General features: G+C 37.6%; 2 protein-coding genes across 2 annotated transcripts; both read left to right on the forward strand.

Moving 5' to 3' along the window:
- Positions 1 to 2,172: 2,172 nt before the first annotated feature.
- Positions 2,173 to 3,149, forward strand: LOC136387918 (olfactory receptor 10Q1-like). Its single transcript, XM_066360025.1, is given in 2 exon segments — positions 2,173 to 2,626; positions 2,629 to 3,149. Coding segments are annotated over 2 exon segments (975 nt in total).
- Positions 3,150 to 6,017: 2,868 nt separating this feature from the next.
- Positions 6,018 to 13,667, forward strand: OR10W1 (olfactory receptor family 10 subfamily W member 1). Its single transcript, XM_066361489.1, has 2 exons — positions 6,018 to 6,109; positions 12,716 to 13,667. The coding sequence occupies exon 2, from the start codon at positions 12,732 to 12,734 to the stop codon at positions 13,665 to 13,667; it is 936 nt and encodes a 311-aa protein (XP_066217586.1). The 5' UTR covers positions 6,018 to 6,109; positions 12,716 to 12,731.
- The last annotated feature ends 868 nt before the right edge of the window (positions 13,668 to 14,535 follow it).

Raw genomic sequence — 14,535 nt, forward strand, 5'->3', positions numbered from 1 at the left:
TGGATTTTTAGTTCTATTTATTTATTGTTCATATGAAGAAAAACTTTTGTGTTTTATGTAAAGTAAAAATCCCATTCATTCAAAATAATTAAGTTCAGTGCTTGATGGGTTAATTAAAAAGGAGGCTACAAAAGAATTAATTTTAAGTTGTATGTATTTCTTAAAATCTCTTTTTAACTCTATTTTGAAAATTAAATTTAACAGGGTGACATTGATCCATAAAAGTACCTAGGTTTCAGATAAACATTTCTAGAGTTGTTGATTCTTGAACTGTTGATTACTGTATGTTGTATTCCTTAAAACCTTAATTTAACTTAAAACTATAATTGCACATTTTTACCCCCAGCCTTCTGATACTTAATCTTTTCTGTGTGTGCTTTTGGTTGTCTGATTATTGCAAACTGAAGTTTTTCTTACATGAACCACACTCACAAAGCATTGTTTCAATTTGCAATAGCAATGTCTTTAACATTGAATAATCATCAGTAAATGATTATTTGTTTGAAAGTTATTTTTATCAAATATTTTCAAAACATTGAAATTGATTTGTACTCAAATTTTTTTTCACAGTTCATGGTTCAACATTTCATTCACGTCCATGTGCTTGCACCATATCAAGTGTACATGATATATTCACAGTTAAAAACAAACACAGCTGCCTGGGTAAGCAGAAACCTCAACTGGAAGAAGTACAAGAGCCCAGATGTAGAGGAGTTCAGTGTGGTGTGGACACTTACGGTGCATTTTATAGAGGGAAAGAACACGAGGTGGTTAAGTACCAATTAGTTAGCTACTGGTCTTCTTAAACATTTTCCTTCTTACTTCTAATAATGTATAAGTGGTCTGCCTTGTGGTTTTCACAGGGACAATTAGTTGTCCGTCATTCGGTGGGATGGGGGGAAGATCATGGTTTATTTTATATTTTAAAATCTATAAAAAATATTACAATAAGAAAGTAATAGTTTTTATACAGCACTCTATTATTTTTGCCTCTTAAAAATAGTTTTTGTTTCATAAGTCAATCTGAACATCTTTATATTTTAATAGGGGTATATGTGAATCTATATTGTTCTAAATGATAATGTTTTATCCTTTTTCTGACAGCTGTCAGAAGTGAGAAGGGCTGGGAGCTGGGTGCAATAGGTAAAGGGATTAAGAAAAAAACCTCATAGACACAGAGAGCAAGGTGGTGATTACCAGAGGGGAAGGGGGTAGGAGGCCGTGGAAGAGGGGAAGCAGGATAAACGGTAATGGAAGGAGACTAAACTTTGGATGCTGAGAGCACAATACAACACACAGATGATGTGATTTAGAACTGAACACTTGAAAAGTATATAATTTTATTAAGCAATGTAACCCCAATATAGTCAATAAAAAAGTAAAAAAGTAAAACAAGAACTGGGGGTCTGACCAAAACAGTCTCATAACCTAATATACGATATTAGCACTTTTCTAGGTAATAATTGGGTAGTGGTCCATCATTTCCTGAATTTTTGTAACACAAAAGTATAGCTTATGTACAAATCTGATGGAAGTGGTGACTTTGTGAAAAGTGGTTACTTTTTCTTTCTTGTTTCCCTAAGATATTTCTATTTTCCACTTCGCCTCTCTTTAACTTAGCTAGCTCCACTCTTGTTTCTACCCACCATGCATCCAATGCTTCTACTGTCAGGATATTTGAACTCTAAAGTTCGAGATGACCGGTGAAGTTTTACAGAAGATACTTAAGTAAGGAAATAGATATAAGTGGCATATGCCAGATAAGAGGGGCACTTTGGAGTAAAGGTGTGTTCCCAGTCCTCTATGGGACCAGAACATCCAGAATAATACAAAGAATTTAATAGTTTTAATTTTAATCTGTAAAATAAATGTTTGTAATTACACAACTATGAATTCTATGCAAAAGCAAAGAGTTAGCACCTACAAACAGATATTTAAAGGCTGATGTTTAAAGTTATTTTAGAAGTCTGTCCTTTTTCTCCCCTTCAGAAACATAGCTATGAAGCAGTCTAAAGAATAGTATTTTGTATCCTTTATTACAATTAAAATCTCAATCACAATTAAGTAATTTTCAAATCAGAAACAAAACTTGAAAATCTTTCTTTTGCTCAGGCAATAACACAACTCCTCAAAGGAAAAGTCAGCACTTTCTGTTCCTCTCTTGCAGGAGACATGTTTCCTAGGAGCCCGGTTCTCAACCAGACCCGCCCCACTGAGTTTGTCTTCAGGGCCTTCACCACGGTTCCTGAATTCCAGGCGCTTCTCTTCCTCCTCTTCCTCCTCCTCTACCTGCTGATCCTTTGTGGCAACACGGCCATCATCTGGGCGGTGTGCACACACAGCTCCCTGCGCACACCAATGTATTTCTTCCTGTGCAACTTGTCCTTCATAGAGATCAGCTACACCACCGTGGTGGTGCCCCTGATGCTCTCCAATCTCTTTGGAGCCCGGAAGCCCATTTCTCTGGCTGGCTGCGGGACCCAAATGGTCTTTTTTCTTACGCTCGGTGGCGCCCACTGTTTTCTCTTGGCAATCATGGCCTATGATCGCTATGTGGCCTTCTGCCACCCGCTGCACTACACCCTCATCATGACCCAGAAGCAGTGCATCCAGATGGTGGCCTGCGCCTGGTCCTGGCCCTCTACCTGTCCCTGCAGCTCACATCCCTAGTCTTCACCTTGCCCTTCTGCGGGCACCTCCGGGAAATCAACCACTTCCTCTGCGATGTGCCCCCGGTCCTGCGGCTGGCCTGCGCTGACATCCGCGTGCACCAGGCCGTCCTCTGCGTCGTGAGCATCCTCGTGCTGATGGTCCCCTTCATCCTTATCTCTGTCTCCTACGTGTTCATCACCTTGGCCATCCTGCGCATCCGTTCCGCTGAGGGTCGGCGCCGGGCCTTCTCCACCTGCTCCTCTCACCTCACGGTGGTCTTGCTGCAGTATGGTTTCTGTGCCTTGGTCTACCTGCGTCCCCAGTCCAGCGCCTCAGTGGATGAGGACCGACAATTTGCCCTCATTTACACCTTTGTCACCCCCTTACTCAACCCGCTGATTTACACCCTTAGAAACAAGGATGTCAAAGATGCCCTAAAGAAGGCCATCAATAGCAAAGGAACAGCTGAGGTTCTCCGAGATGTTAGTGGAACTTGAGGGAGGTATCTGGCATGTGACAACAGGAAACTCCTACATACAAATACCATAGTTACATTACTTCCCCACAATTTTCATTTTCATTAATTCTTTGATCCTAATACACTTAGTTGCTACAGTTCACTATCATTTGTTTTTTCAATCCTCTGAAGCTTTAAAACTCAGACAGCTGGAGAGTGATATTCCATAGGCTACTATTGTTTGCTTAGCCCCAAATTAAAAATTAACATTTTCTCTGAAGCAACTTCATTATCTTTGAAGCTTTCTCCTGAGAAGCAATGGTATTAATTTATGCTTTAACAATACTTTGAGGGAAAATGTTCATAAAGATATTTTGCTCAATCTAATATGCCTTATTCTTGTATTTACCTAAAAACTGTGACAAATAACCACCTGGTCAATTAACGTGTCTCTTTCATTAAACATCTGTTGCACATAACAGTGGTCTCTGTGTGCTAGTCTAATCTCTGCCCCCACATTTAATCTCTGACCACAAGTAGATCAGGCAAGATGGAGCAGTCAGTTTGCTCCAAGAATTAATATGTGTTGAGGGCAACTGTCAGATTTATAACATAAGACCTCTAAGTTGTCAGAAAATAAGAGTGGCGCTGGTCAAACTTTCTAGAGTTCACCCTCTGCATTAGTCAGTTTTCTCCAGAGAAACAGAGCCAACAGGATGTACATCTATAAAAGGATAGATTTATTTTAAGGAACTGGCTAATATGATTATGAGGTCTGGCAAGCCCAAAATGTCCAGTCCAGACCAGCAGTCTGGAAATTCTAGCAGGCATCAATATTGCGGTCTTGACTCCAAATGCATTCTGGAAGTGAAATCCATTTCTTCTCTGGATATTTCAGTCTTTTCTCTTAAAATCTTTAAATGATTAGATAAGGCCCACCCACATTGTGCTAAGTGATCTGCTTTGCACAAATTTTACTGATTCAAGAGTTACTCATATCTAAGAAAACACATTGACAGCAGCATTTTGATGGGTGTTTGACTAAACAACCGGGTACCATATATAGCTCAGCAAGTTGACACATAAAAATGAGCTTCATAATCCACCCTTTGTAAGCTTGGCATCCATAATCATCTTTTTAAACCACATTTAATCTCCAATAAAGACAATAACAAAGTCAAAGTTGTGCCTAACCTGATATGATTATCCTGCATATAACTGAAAACGCACTAACTCTATTCCCAGAAGATGATACAAAGTCCTTGAGTGATGTTCACTCTTCTACTTGATAGTCTGCAACTTAACTGCTATGCTGTAGAGTTAATAATACTTAAATATTAAAATGCAAAGTCAATATTATTTTATACAGTAAGGAGATAAAAGAGGAAAGAAAATATACACATACATAGAGCCAAGCACATTCATAAAAATGAAGAAATACATGGAACATTTATAGTTTTCATTTCTGCAACTGGTCATATGGTTGATCAAAACTGGTATTTATAATTTCCTTTTTTCAATACCTATTCCATATTCTCTTTGTCCTCAGAAACCTGTGGGATGACTGAAACCTTCATTCCTAAAGGGTCTGGGACTTTAACAGTCTTCAAAGGCCATTCACCACTACATCAAGCCCGATGGCTTCGGGATTGTAGAGAGCATGGTAAGACCAGTGTATTCCATGAGTATGGAATCATTTATATACTTCATTTGCTGTGAAATTAGTCCTTTACACAGAAACAATGCTGTATGGAACACCTTAACTATAACAAAACATCTGTAAGTCTGTAGTTTTGGCAGAAGCTTTGTATGCAGGGCAGGAAAATCTGTATCCAGGGTAAGCGCAATTACGCATTCTGTGAAATGAACCTGAGCTAAAATCTCCATTGATTACCTGGACTCCATAAGTACCTACTCTGATTTGGAAACTACAGTGACTATTGGGTCTCTGGAATTAGTGCCAGTTCAAAACCAGTCAAACACCAGTCTAGATGTTAGAGCTCAACCCTGTCTGGCTATTGGGATCTGACTATCCTGCACACGAGCACACGTGCATGCGCACACACATACACACACACACATACACACACATCAAAGAGCTACATTAGTCACTCTAGACCCACTCAAAGAACTGTCTTTGAATAAATGGAGTACATAGGAGCATACAGTCACACACAAACTTATAAAAATGCATATACACATGACCTACCAACATATTTTTCAAGAAATAAGTGAATTTGCTAAGACATGTAAGAGTGTCTCTGTTAAAAGAGTTTTAAGCAAGGAAAGATGCCATGAAAAAGATAACATTTAATAAGTATTCATTGACGTTCTATTAAGTATACAGACAGCACTATCCTGAGTCCCATAGAAGCTACATAATATATACAATGTGGTCTCGGTTTTTCAGGGTGATAATTTGGGACTTGAACTAAACCCAGCCATTACTATATGGTGGTAGTAAACACTTCAAAACAGGAGACTCAGATGACTTTGATTAGGGAACGTATATATTTTTCTAGAAATTATTTGGGTCACTCGCTGCAAATGTTCAAGAGTTTATACTGGTATCTACTTTGACAGTCATATCCTAGACCTTCCATTGACAGGGGATCCCAAATGTAAGGACAGTTTCAGTTTGGACTAATTATCTGTTAACAAGGGAGAAGATCAGCAATCACTTCACCACCTTCTGGGAAATGGAATCTATGAAGCAAAACTCTAGATAGCAAAGCAATTGACTTCTTCCACAGCCTTTGTTCAGGAAGGTTACTAAAGTCTTGGTCCCACTGGGTGGTCTCTCCAGGCTCATGATCCTCCCTTCTCGGTCCACAGGAACAGTCAGACATTACCTGCGAGGTCCTGTTCTTTATGAATATAACTGAGAAGACTAGTTCACTGTATTTCTGTCCCTTTCATGTTAAAGCTAAGAAAAAGTCTTTTTCTACCTCCTTCTTGATTTACAAAGTTCCAGGCACCAGCTGACACTGAGTCAGAAAAGTGAGTAATGGTTTTATAAGTTGAGACTCCAGCATTTCAGAACTAGTTCGGACCATGAATTAGAGTATTTTCTCTGAATCCATTTGGGAGTCCAATTTTTCTGAGTAGAATGGGAATAATTAATCTCAAAGAAATGTTGAAAGAATAAATAACATAAATTTTGATACAGTTTGAGTTCATAAAAACCCTCTCTTTATATGGACCTCATTTAATCCTGACAGATAATATGGTAGATATTATCCCCTATCAATATTATTACTCTTTTCATAGATTCAAAGAAATAAGGAAAGAATTAGCATTTGTTATGCAAAATAAGAGGTTTTACATGTCCATCCAAGTGTTCTAAACATTTTATCTAATTTAATCTCATTATGACCCCTTTAGATAAGTATTATTATTTACCTCTTTTAAATATGGAGAAGCCAAAAATAATATGGGTGATATGCCTAGAAGATATTGCTATTATTAGTAGAGGTTGATTCTAGCACAATTCTGTTCAATGCCAAGTCCACTAACCTCATTTTTAAAATAACACTAATTGAACACTTAGAGAAATGTTTTAGCCTAGACTCTAGATTTTCAGAATACAAATGGCTAATTTTTCTCATAAAATCCTTTTGACTGGGCTAGACTGGCTGGAGAGGTAGAAGGAAAATAAGTCTGTGATGTGGAATGTGACTTGGAGGCATTGAGGTTCATGTGAGTTCATGAACAGATCCAGACTAGAAGTTGGCTGCCTTTGAACTTAAATACTTTACTATTTAGTAAAAACTTGTAATAGCAGGTTAATGATATGTTGATATAGTAAGTTTCATTCTCCTGAACTATAAAGTCCATCATTTACCTATCTGGAATATGGACCCTATTACTCTACCTATACCTCTTCTCCTAGTTCATTCTCATTCTTCAGATCTAAGCTTAAGTATTACTTCTTCTAGGAAGCCTTTGTAGAATCACCTAATCACAAACTATGACATGTCTCATGTTGTGCAGTCTTATAATACACTATTTTTCTTTGTAGCACTTAATCAGATTTATCTGTCTGTCTGTCTGTCTGTTTGTCTGTCTGTTGCCTAGCTACTTATTATCTATCTATATATATTCCAGATTATTTAATTAACGGTGTCTGCCTCTCATATTACAACAGAATATCCACTTGAGCACAGACTGTGCCATTTTGATCACCATTGTGTGTAGTGCTTGGCACTTAGCACATAAAAATTAAATGTGAGTGACTTCAGAAAAGATGGTTAAGATGTGAATCAGCAAATAAAAATAAATGATTTTCTAAAAATCTCGATGTTGGCAGACTAAAACATGAACAAATGTTTTTAAAAATAGTGGATGACACTTTGCTGTTTTGAAAATGAGAAAAGGAGATTTGAAATGTTAACAGCTAAGGAGATAAATAGCAGTCAAAATATGAGAAGAACATCAAACAAACACAAACCTGTTAATTGATCTTATTTTTATTAGATTGAAGAAATAGACTGCCCATGTCAATAAGGGTGATGTACAAATCTTTCTAATATTGACAATTCTTAAGACCTGTTCCATGTAGGACACTTTTTAGGGAGACATTTAAAATGAGAGGATTTTCAGAGCTAAAATTGTGAGAAATATTAAATCCATGTCATATGAGGAATGGCTAAATAAATCTGGATGAAAATATAGGACTGCATAGTATCTGAATTCTTTTACGTGGAAATTACCCCATGGTGTAAAGTAGAATGAATATATAGAAGTTGCACAGAGGTAGGGTCAAGCTGATTACCAGAAAAAACTTTTAGAGCATTGATCCTTTCAACAATGGAGCAAGAGAGCCAGGAGGTAATGAGATTTCCTGGCACTGAAGGTGACCTGATGTTCAGATACTTTATTGGAGATTCAAGTATATAATAGGGACTGAACTAAGCAATTTCTGTGTTCCCTTCCAACTCCAGGAATTTATGACCTATGATTGCTCTGATGTAAGTATTTTATTATAGATCCTAGAGTGTATCATTAAGATGATGAGTGATTGACTCTAATAAATTTCTCAGAAGTCATCATTATTACACAAATTTCAAAGCCCTCCATCATAATATAGGTGGTAGATTAGCCTCAGACATCTGATATATTCTTATATGTGCTATGCCCTTGAGTAGTGGAATGATGGGATTTTTTCTACAGTGTAGCCCTAATGTTTTCTATAATTAGAGCCACTAATGTTGTTTCCATAAGAGTTTTTAAACAAGTGATCTGATTATGAAATAATCTTAAAAATAAAAAGAGAAAATAGAAAAAAAGTATAAATGATATGTTTTTCACAGTATATTTATCCATTGAACACATGTTTTTGAGTGTCCACAATTTGTACATAACTAGTTTGGTGATATAGGGAGATAAAATATAAATAAAGGATATGAGTGCCCTTGAACTTAAAAATAATAATGATAGTTTTTTTATATTATACTGCTAGGCTGCTGTTACTATGGATTAGCATTGTGGCAGATAATTTACATTATGATCTCAATTAATCCAAACAAACCATAAAACTAGGTACAATTTTTATCCCCACTTTTCAAAGAAAGAATATCATAATATGACTTATGGTACTAAACTTATTGGGGTGATCACTTAATAAGGTATATAAATGTCTAATCCCTATCTTGTACATGAAACTAATATATAATATTGTATGTCAACTATAATTTTAAAATAAATTCAAAAATAAGAAATATTATATATTGCCCTGTATCACAGAGCCAGCAGATACAATTATTCAAACTATCAGTTTTGAAATTAAATGTAATTTTACACTCATTTTACACTGATTCACTGCCCTTTCTCTGCTTGTTGTATACAATGTCAAATATGCTAAGTGACATTAAATGTAATTCTAATCATTATTAAAGTTTAAAAGAGAATAAATAAAATAGATATTACTTATTAACTAGTAGAAAAACAACAGCCACTTATGCTCTAAATAGTCTTAATATTTAGGATAGTCTCTGTACACACACACATTTTCTTCCAATATTACTTAACTACAGGTTATACACAGATTGGAAATCCAACTGGGTCTATACTGTTAAATGTTGCCTTTGTATGTGTGTGTGTATGGCCATAACATAAAAGTAACTACACAACAAAATTTACTACCTTCAAAATTTTTCAGCTTGACCAGGCGGTGGCGCAGTGGATAGAGCATCGTACTGGGTTGTGGAGGACCCAGGTTCAAGACCTCAAGGTCGCCAGCTTGAGCACGGGCTCATCTGGTTTGAGCAAAGCTCACCAGCTTGGACCCAAGGTCACTGGTTTGAGCAAGGGGTTACTTGGTCTGCTGTAGCCCCACGGTCAAGGCACATACGAGAAAGCAATCAATGAACAATTAAGGTGTTTCAACGAAAAACTGATGATTGATGCTTCTCATCTCTCTCCATTCCTGTCTTTCTGTTCCTATCTATCCCTCTCTCTGAGTCTCTCTCTGTCTCTGTCAAAAAAAATTTTTTTCAGGTGTACATTATAGTATTATTACCCACATACAGATTGTTGTTCAAGAAAACTCCACAAACTTTCATGTTACAAAACTAAAGCTCTATACCAGGGGTCCCCAAACTACGGCCTGTGGGCTGCATGAGGCCTTCTGAGGCCATTTATCCGGTCCCCTGCTGCACTTCCGGAAGGGGCACCTCTTTCATAGGTGGTCAGTGAGAGGAGCACAGGATGCGGATGCAAAGTGCGACTTCGCCCACATACAGTACTACTTCCAGTTACGCGGGAAGCACGCATCATGGCTCCGGAAGCGCGTCATATCACTTGTTATGGCTAGCAGTGACAAATATGGAACCAGACATTGACCATCTCATTAGCCAAAAGCAGGCCCATAGTTCCCATTGAAATACTGGTCAGTTTGTTGATTTAAATTTACTTGTTCTTTATTTTAAATATTGTATTTGTTCCCGTTTTTTTTTTTTTTAACTTTAAAATAGGATATGTGCAGTGTGCATAAGGATTTGTTCATAGTTTTTTTTTATAGTTCAGCCCTCCAACGGTCTGAGGGACAGTGAACTGGCCCCCTGTGTAAAAAGTTTGGGGACCCCTGCTCTATACCCACGAAAAACTCACTCCATCCTGTTTCTAGCAACCACCATTCTACTTTCAGTTCCTATAAATTTTACTACTTTAGATATTTCATACAAAGAAAATAATGCTGATTTTTCTTTTTGTGACTGGTTTATTTCACTTAGCATAATATCCTCAAAGTTCACCTAGTTTATAACATAGGACAGGATTTACCTCTTTTTAAAGCCTGAATAATATTCTTGTGTATGTATGTGTGACATTATTTTTTCCAGTCATCTGTTGATGAAAAATGATACTGCTCACAAAAATTAGAGGATATTTCAATGCTTCATATTTATTTTGAAATATCCTCTAATTTTTGTGAGAAATATAGATGGTTTCTATCTTCTGGCTATTGTGAATAATGCTGCAATAAACTTGGTGTGCAAATATCTCTTTAAGATCCTGTTTTTGATTGTTTTACGTATACATGTGGAAGAAGAATTGCTGGATCACGTGATAATTCTATTTTTAATTTTTTAAGGAAATTTCATACTGTCATACTAGCTGAACCGTTTTATATTCCCACTAATAATGCACAAGTTTTCCAATTGCTCCACATCTTTGCCAACACTTGTGGGTTGTTGTGTTTTGTTTTGTTTTTAAGGTGGTCATAGAAATGAGTGTGGGGTAATATCTCATTGTGATTTTGACATGCATTAACATAATTAGTGATGAAGAGCATCTTTTCATATGCATATATATATTACTTCACCTAGTCAATGACGTCTTTTGCCCATTTTTAATTGAGTTGTTTGTTTTGTTGTTGAGTTGTAGGGGTTTTTTTTCATATTTTGAGCACTAATCCCTTATCAGGCATATGATTTTTAAATATTGTTTCTAATTCCATAGGTTGCCCTTCACTCTGTTGATTTTATCCTTTGCTGCATAGAATTACTGATTTTTCTTAAGCACAACTCTGTCAAGTCACCAGTGCCACCCTTGCCTAAAAGAGTACTTACTACCTGTGCTTCTACACCTAATATTCTGTCCTCTAACATCCTGTTGCAATCTTTTCTTCCCACACTCTTTTTGTTTCTAATTTATTGAGATGACATGGTTTGCCAAACTTTACAGGTTTCAAGTGTACAACTCAATATAAAACCATCTACACACTGCATCATGCACCATCCGTCCCAAGCAAGGCCTCTTTCCCCTCCCATTTTCCCCTTTGCCCTCCTCCCCCTACCTCCATTCCCCTCTTTCCTCTGGCTATTGTCACCCTGCTGTCTGTATCTACGTATTATGTATATATGTTTTTGGCAAATCTCTTCACCTTTTTTCATCCAGTCCCCTCACTCCACTCCCCTCTGATAGCTGTTCATCAGTTCCATGTGTTCACGCCTCTGTTTCTATTTTGTCATCAGTTTATTGTGTTCATTAGATTCCCCATATAAGTGAGATCATATGGTATTTGTTTTTCTCTGACTGGTTTATTTCACTTAACATAATAATCTAGTTCTAGCCATGCTGTCACCAAAGGTAAGATTTCCTTCTTTTTGATGGCTGAGTAGTATTCCATTGTGTAAATGTACCACACTCCTTTTTAGCACCTTACACCCTTCCCAAACTAAGTCAATTTTTCATGACCCTCACATCTTTATGCTTCCCAATTTTTAACTGTGTGGTCCAATAAACATTTTTTTCTTAGATGTCCTTACTATTCCATGTTTTTTCTCCCGTTAAGTCTTTTTTAATTAAACTTATTGGAGTGATATTCATTAATAACATTATATAAGTTTCAAGTGTAATAGATCATCTCTATATTGTGTTCAACACCTAATAGTCTCCTTACACCACCATATATAGTTGACTGTCTTTAACCTGACTTTCTTCTCATTCCCCTCTGGTAACCATCATATTATTGTCTGTGACCATGAGTTTGTTTGTTCATTTGTTGCTGTTTTATATCCCAGAGATAAGTGAAATCATATGGTTCTTGTAGAGGGATGCCCAAAGTTGAAAATACATTTCTTTTCTAAAACTCAATTGTCTAATTTATACATTTCCTATGACTCTATCTATATTTATTCATCATGTAAAATATATTATATATGTCATGTTTTTGTATGTGATACTCATATTTCTACAACTCACCACTTCATGAGGCATTGAGTGTAAAAATAAAAAATAAGTGAATAAATAAATGGTTTCTGCCTTCACTTTCACCCAAAAATTCCTTGACACTTTTCTTGTGACTTTACCTAAAATTTTTAAATTTCATTTCATTACTACTGACAATGACTTTGAATCCCACAAATTTTTATAAATACCTTCCTCAAAAATTACTTACACAATTTTGCCAGTGCTTGTCAGTGAGAAATTAAGTTGTAGACATTTATGAGAAGCGGTTTTGTTAAAGTGGAGAGAAAAAGAGAATTAGTTCTAATTATTCTAGTTTGTAACTACAGCTGTGATGAGATTAGACAGTGGTTCACAGTGTGAACTAATATGTTGTCAATCTGATTCTTCCTTCTGTCTTCTTAACTCTCAACAAAGAGTATCGGTTGGCTCCATGACCTGGGGAAATCACTCACTGTTAATGGAGTTTGTGTTCCTGGCTTATCCCTCCCACCCTGAGCTGCGTGCCTCCTCCTTCCTTGGAGTCAGCCTGGTTTATACATTGATTATAAGTGGGAACGTCCTCATTGTGGTGGCCATCCAGACAGAAACTCGTCTGCACACACCCATGTACTATTTCCTGGGCAGCCTCTCAGGGGTAGAAATATGCTACACTGCTGTGGTGGTGCCTCACATTCTGATCAACATCTTAAAGTCACAGAAGGCCATCACCCTCCTGGGCTGTGCCACACAGATGATTTTCTTCATCGGACTCGGCAGTGCCGATTGCTTCCTCTTGGTTATCATGGCTTATGACCGATATGTTGCTATTTGCCATCCCTTGTGGTATCCTATCATCATGACTTTAACTCTTTGTGTTCACCTGGTTGTTGCATCTGTGGTCATCGGCTTGTTCCTGTCCTTACAACTGACGGTCTTCATCTTCTCCCTGCCATTCTGCCAGACTCGGGGCATCGAACATTTCTTTTGCGATGTGCCACCAGTGATGCGTCTTGTTTGTGCCAACAGCCACATCCATGAGCAGTCGGTGCTGGTGGCAGCCACACTAGCCATTGCCGTGCCTTTCCTCCTCATCACCGCCTCCTACACCTTCATCATAGCTGCTGTGCTCAAGATCCATTCAGCCGCCGGCCGCCAGCGGGCGTTCTCCACCTGTTCCTCCCACCTGACTGTGGTCCTGCTGCAGTATGGCTGCTGTGCCTTCATGTACCTGCGCCCCAGCTCCAGCTACTCTCCTAAGCAAGATCAGTTCATCTCATTGGTATACACATTGGGCACCCCACTGTTCAACCCACTTATCTATACCTTGAGGAACAGTGAGATGAAGGGGGCCATAAGAAGAGTTCTTACCAGGAATTGCTTCTCCTAGAAAAGCTAAGGGAGGGTACAACCTATCAGGCAAGGGTTTGGTTCCAACCCATGCAAATCTCCAGGGGGCAGTTTCTCTCCAATGATGTTAAAACTGATCTTTAAAAAAGAGGATAAATTGTCTTGATACTGTTTAGCTATGTAGAGCAGAGACTTTTAAAGTGTTTCTACCATTTGACTCAGTAATTTTTCTTCTAGAAAAGAAATATATAAGTAATTCATTGGCAAAGTAATATAGAGTAACAAATAAAAGACAATATCCAAGTATCAGCTGAAAACAGCTCATTTGATAGATTTTAACCGGAAAAAAGTATAATAAAACATTATGTGCAGCTTGACTGGTGGTGGTGTAGTGGATAAAGCATCATACTGGGATGCTGAAGTCCCAGGTTTGAAACACTGATGTTACCAGCTTGAGTGCAGGCTCACCAGCTTGAGTGTTGGGTTACTGCCTTGAGGGTGGTATCATCAATGTGATCTCATGGTTGTTGGCTTGAGCCCAAAGGTCACTAACTTTAGCAAGGGGTCACTGGCTCAGCTGAAGACCACCTCTTGTCCATCAAGGTAATAAGAGAAGCAATCAATAAATAACTAAAGTGCTACAAATACAAATCAATACCTTTCATCTCTCTCCTGTCTCTCTCTTTCTCTCTCCTCTCTCTCTCTCTCTGGCTAAAAAGAAGAAAAACTAATAATTATATGCAGAATTATGAGTCAGGGATCCAATAAGAGGTGGCAAGACACTTACATACTACCAATAACAGGAAGTCATTATCACCTCTGGATCTAAATTCCTAAGGAAAGTTTAGTGTTAGCTGAGACCAGTAAAAGCTAGAACTATCAAAAGAAAACATTTGGTAGAAACCGTC

The sequence above is a fragment of the Saccopteryx leptura genome, chromosome 1, assembly GCF_036850995.1.
Source record: "Saccopteryx leptura isolate mSacLep1 chromosome 1, mSacLep1_pri_phased_curated, whole genome shotgun sequence".
Taxonomy (NCBI): Eukaryota; Metazoa; Chordata; class Mammalia; order Chiroptera; family Emballonuridae; genus Saccopteryx; species Saccopteryx leptura.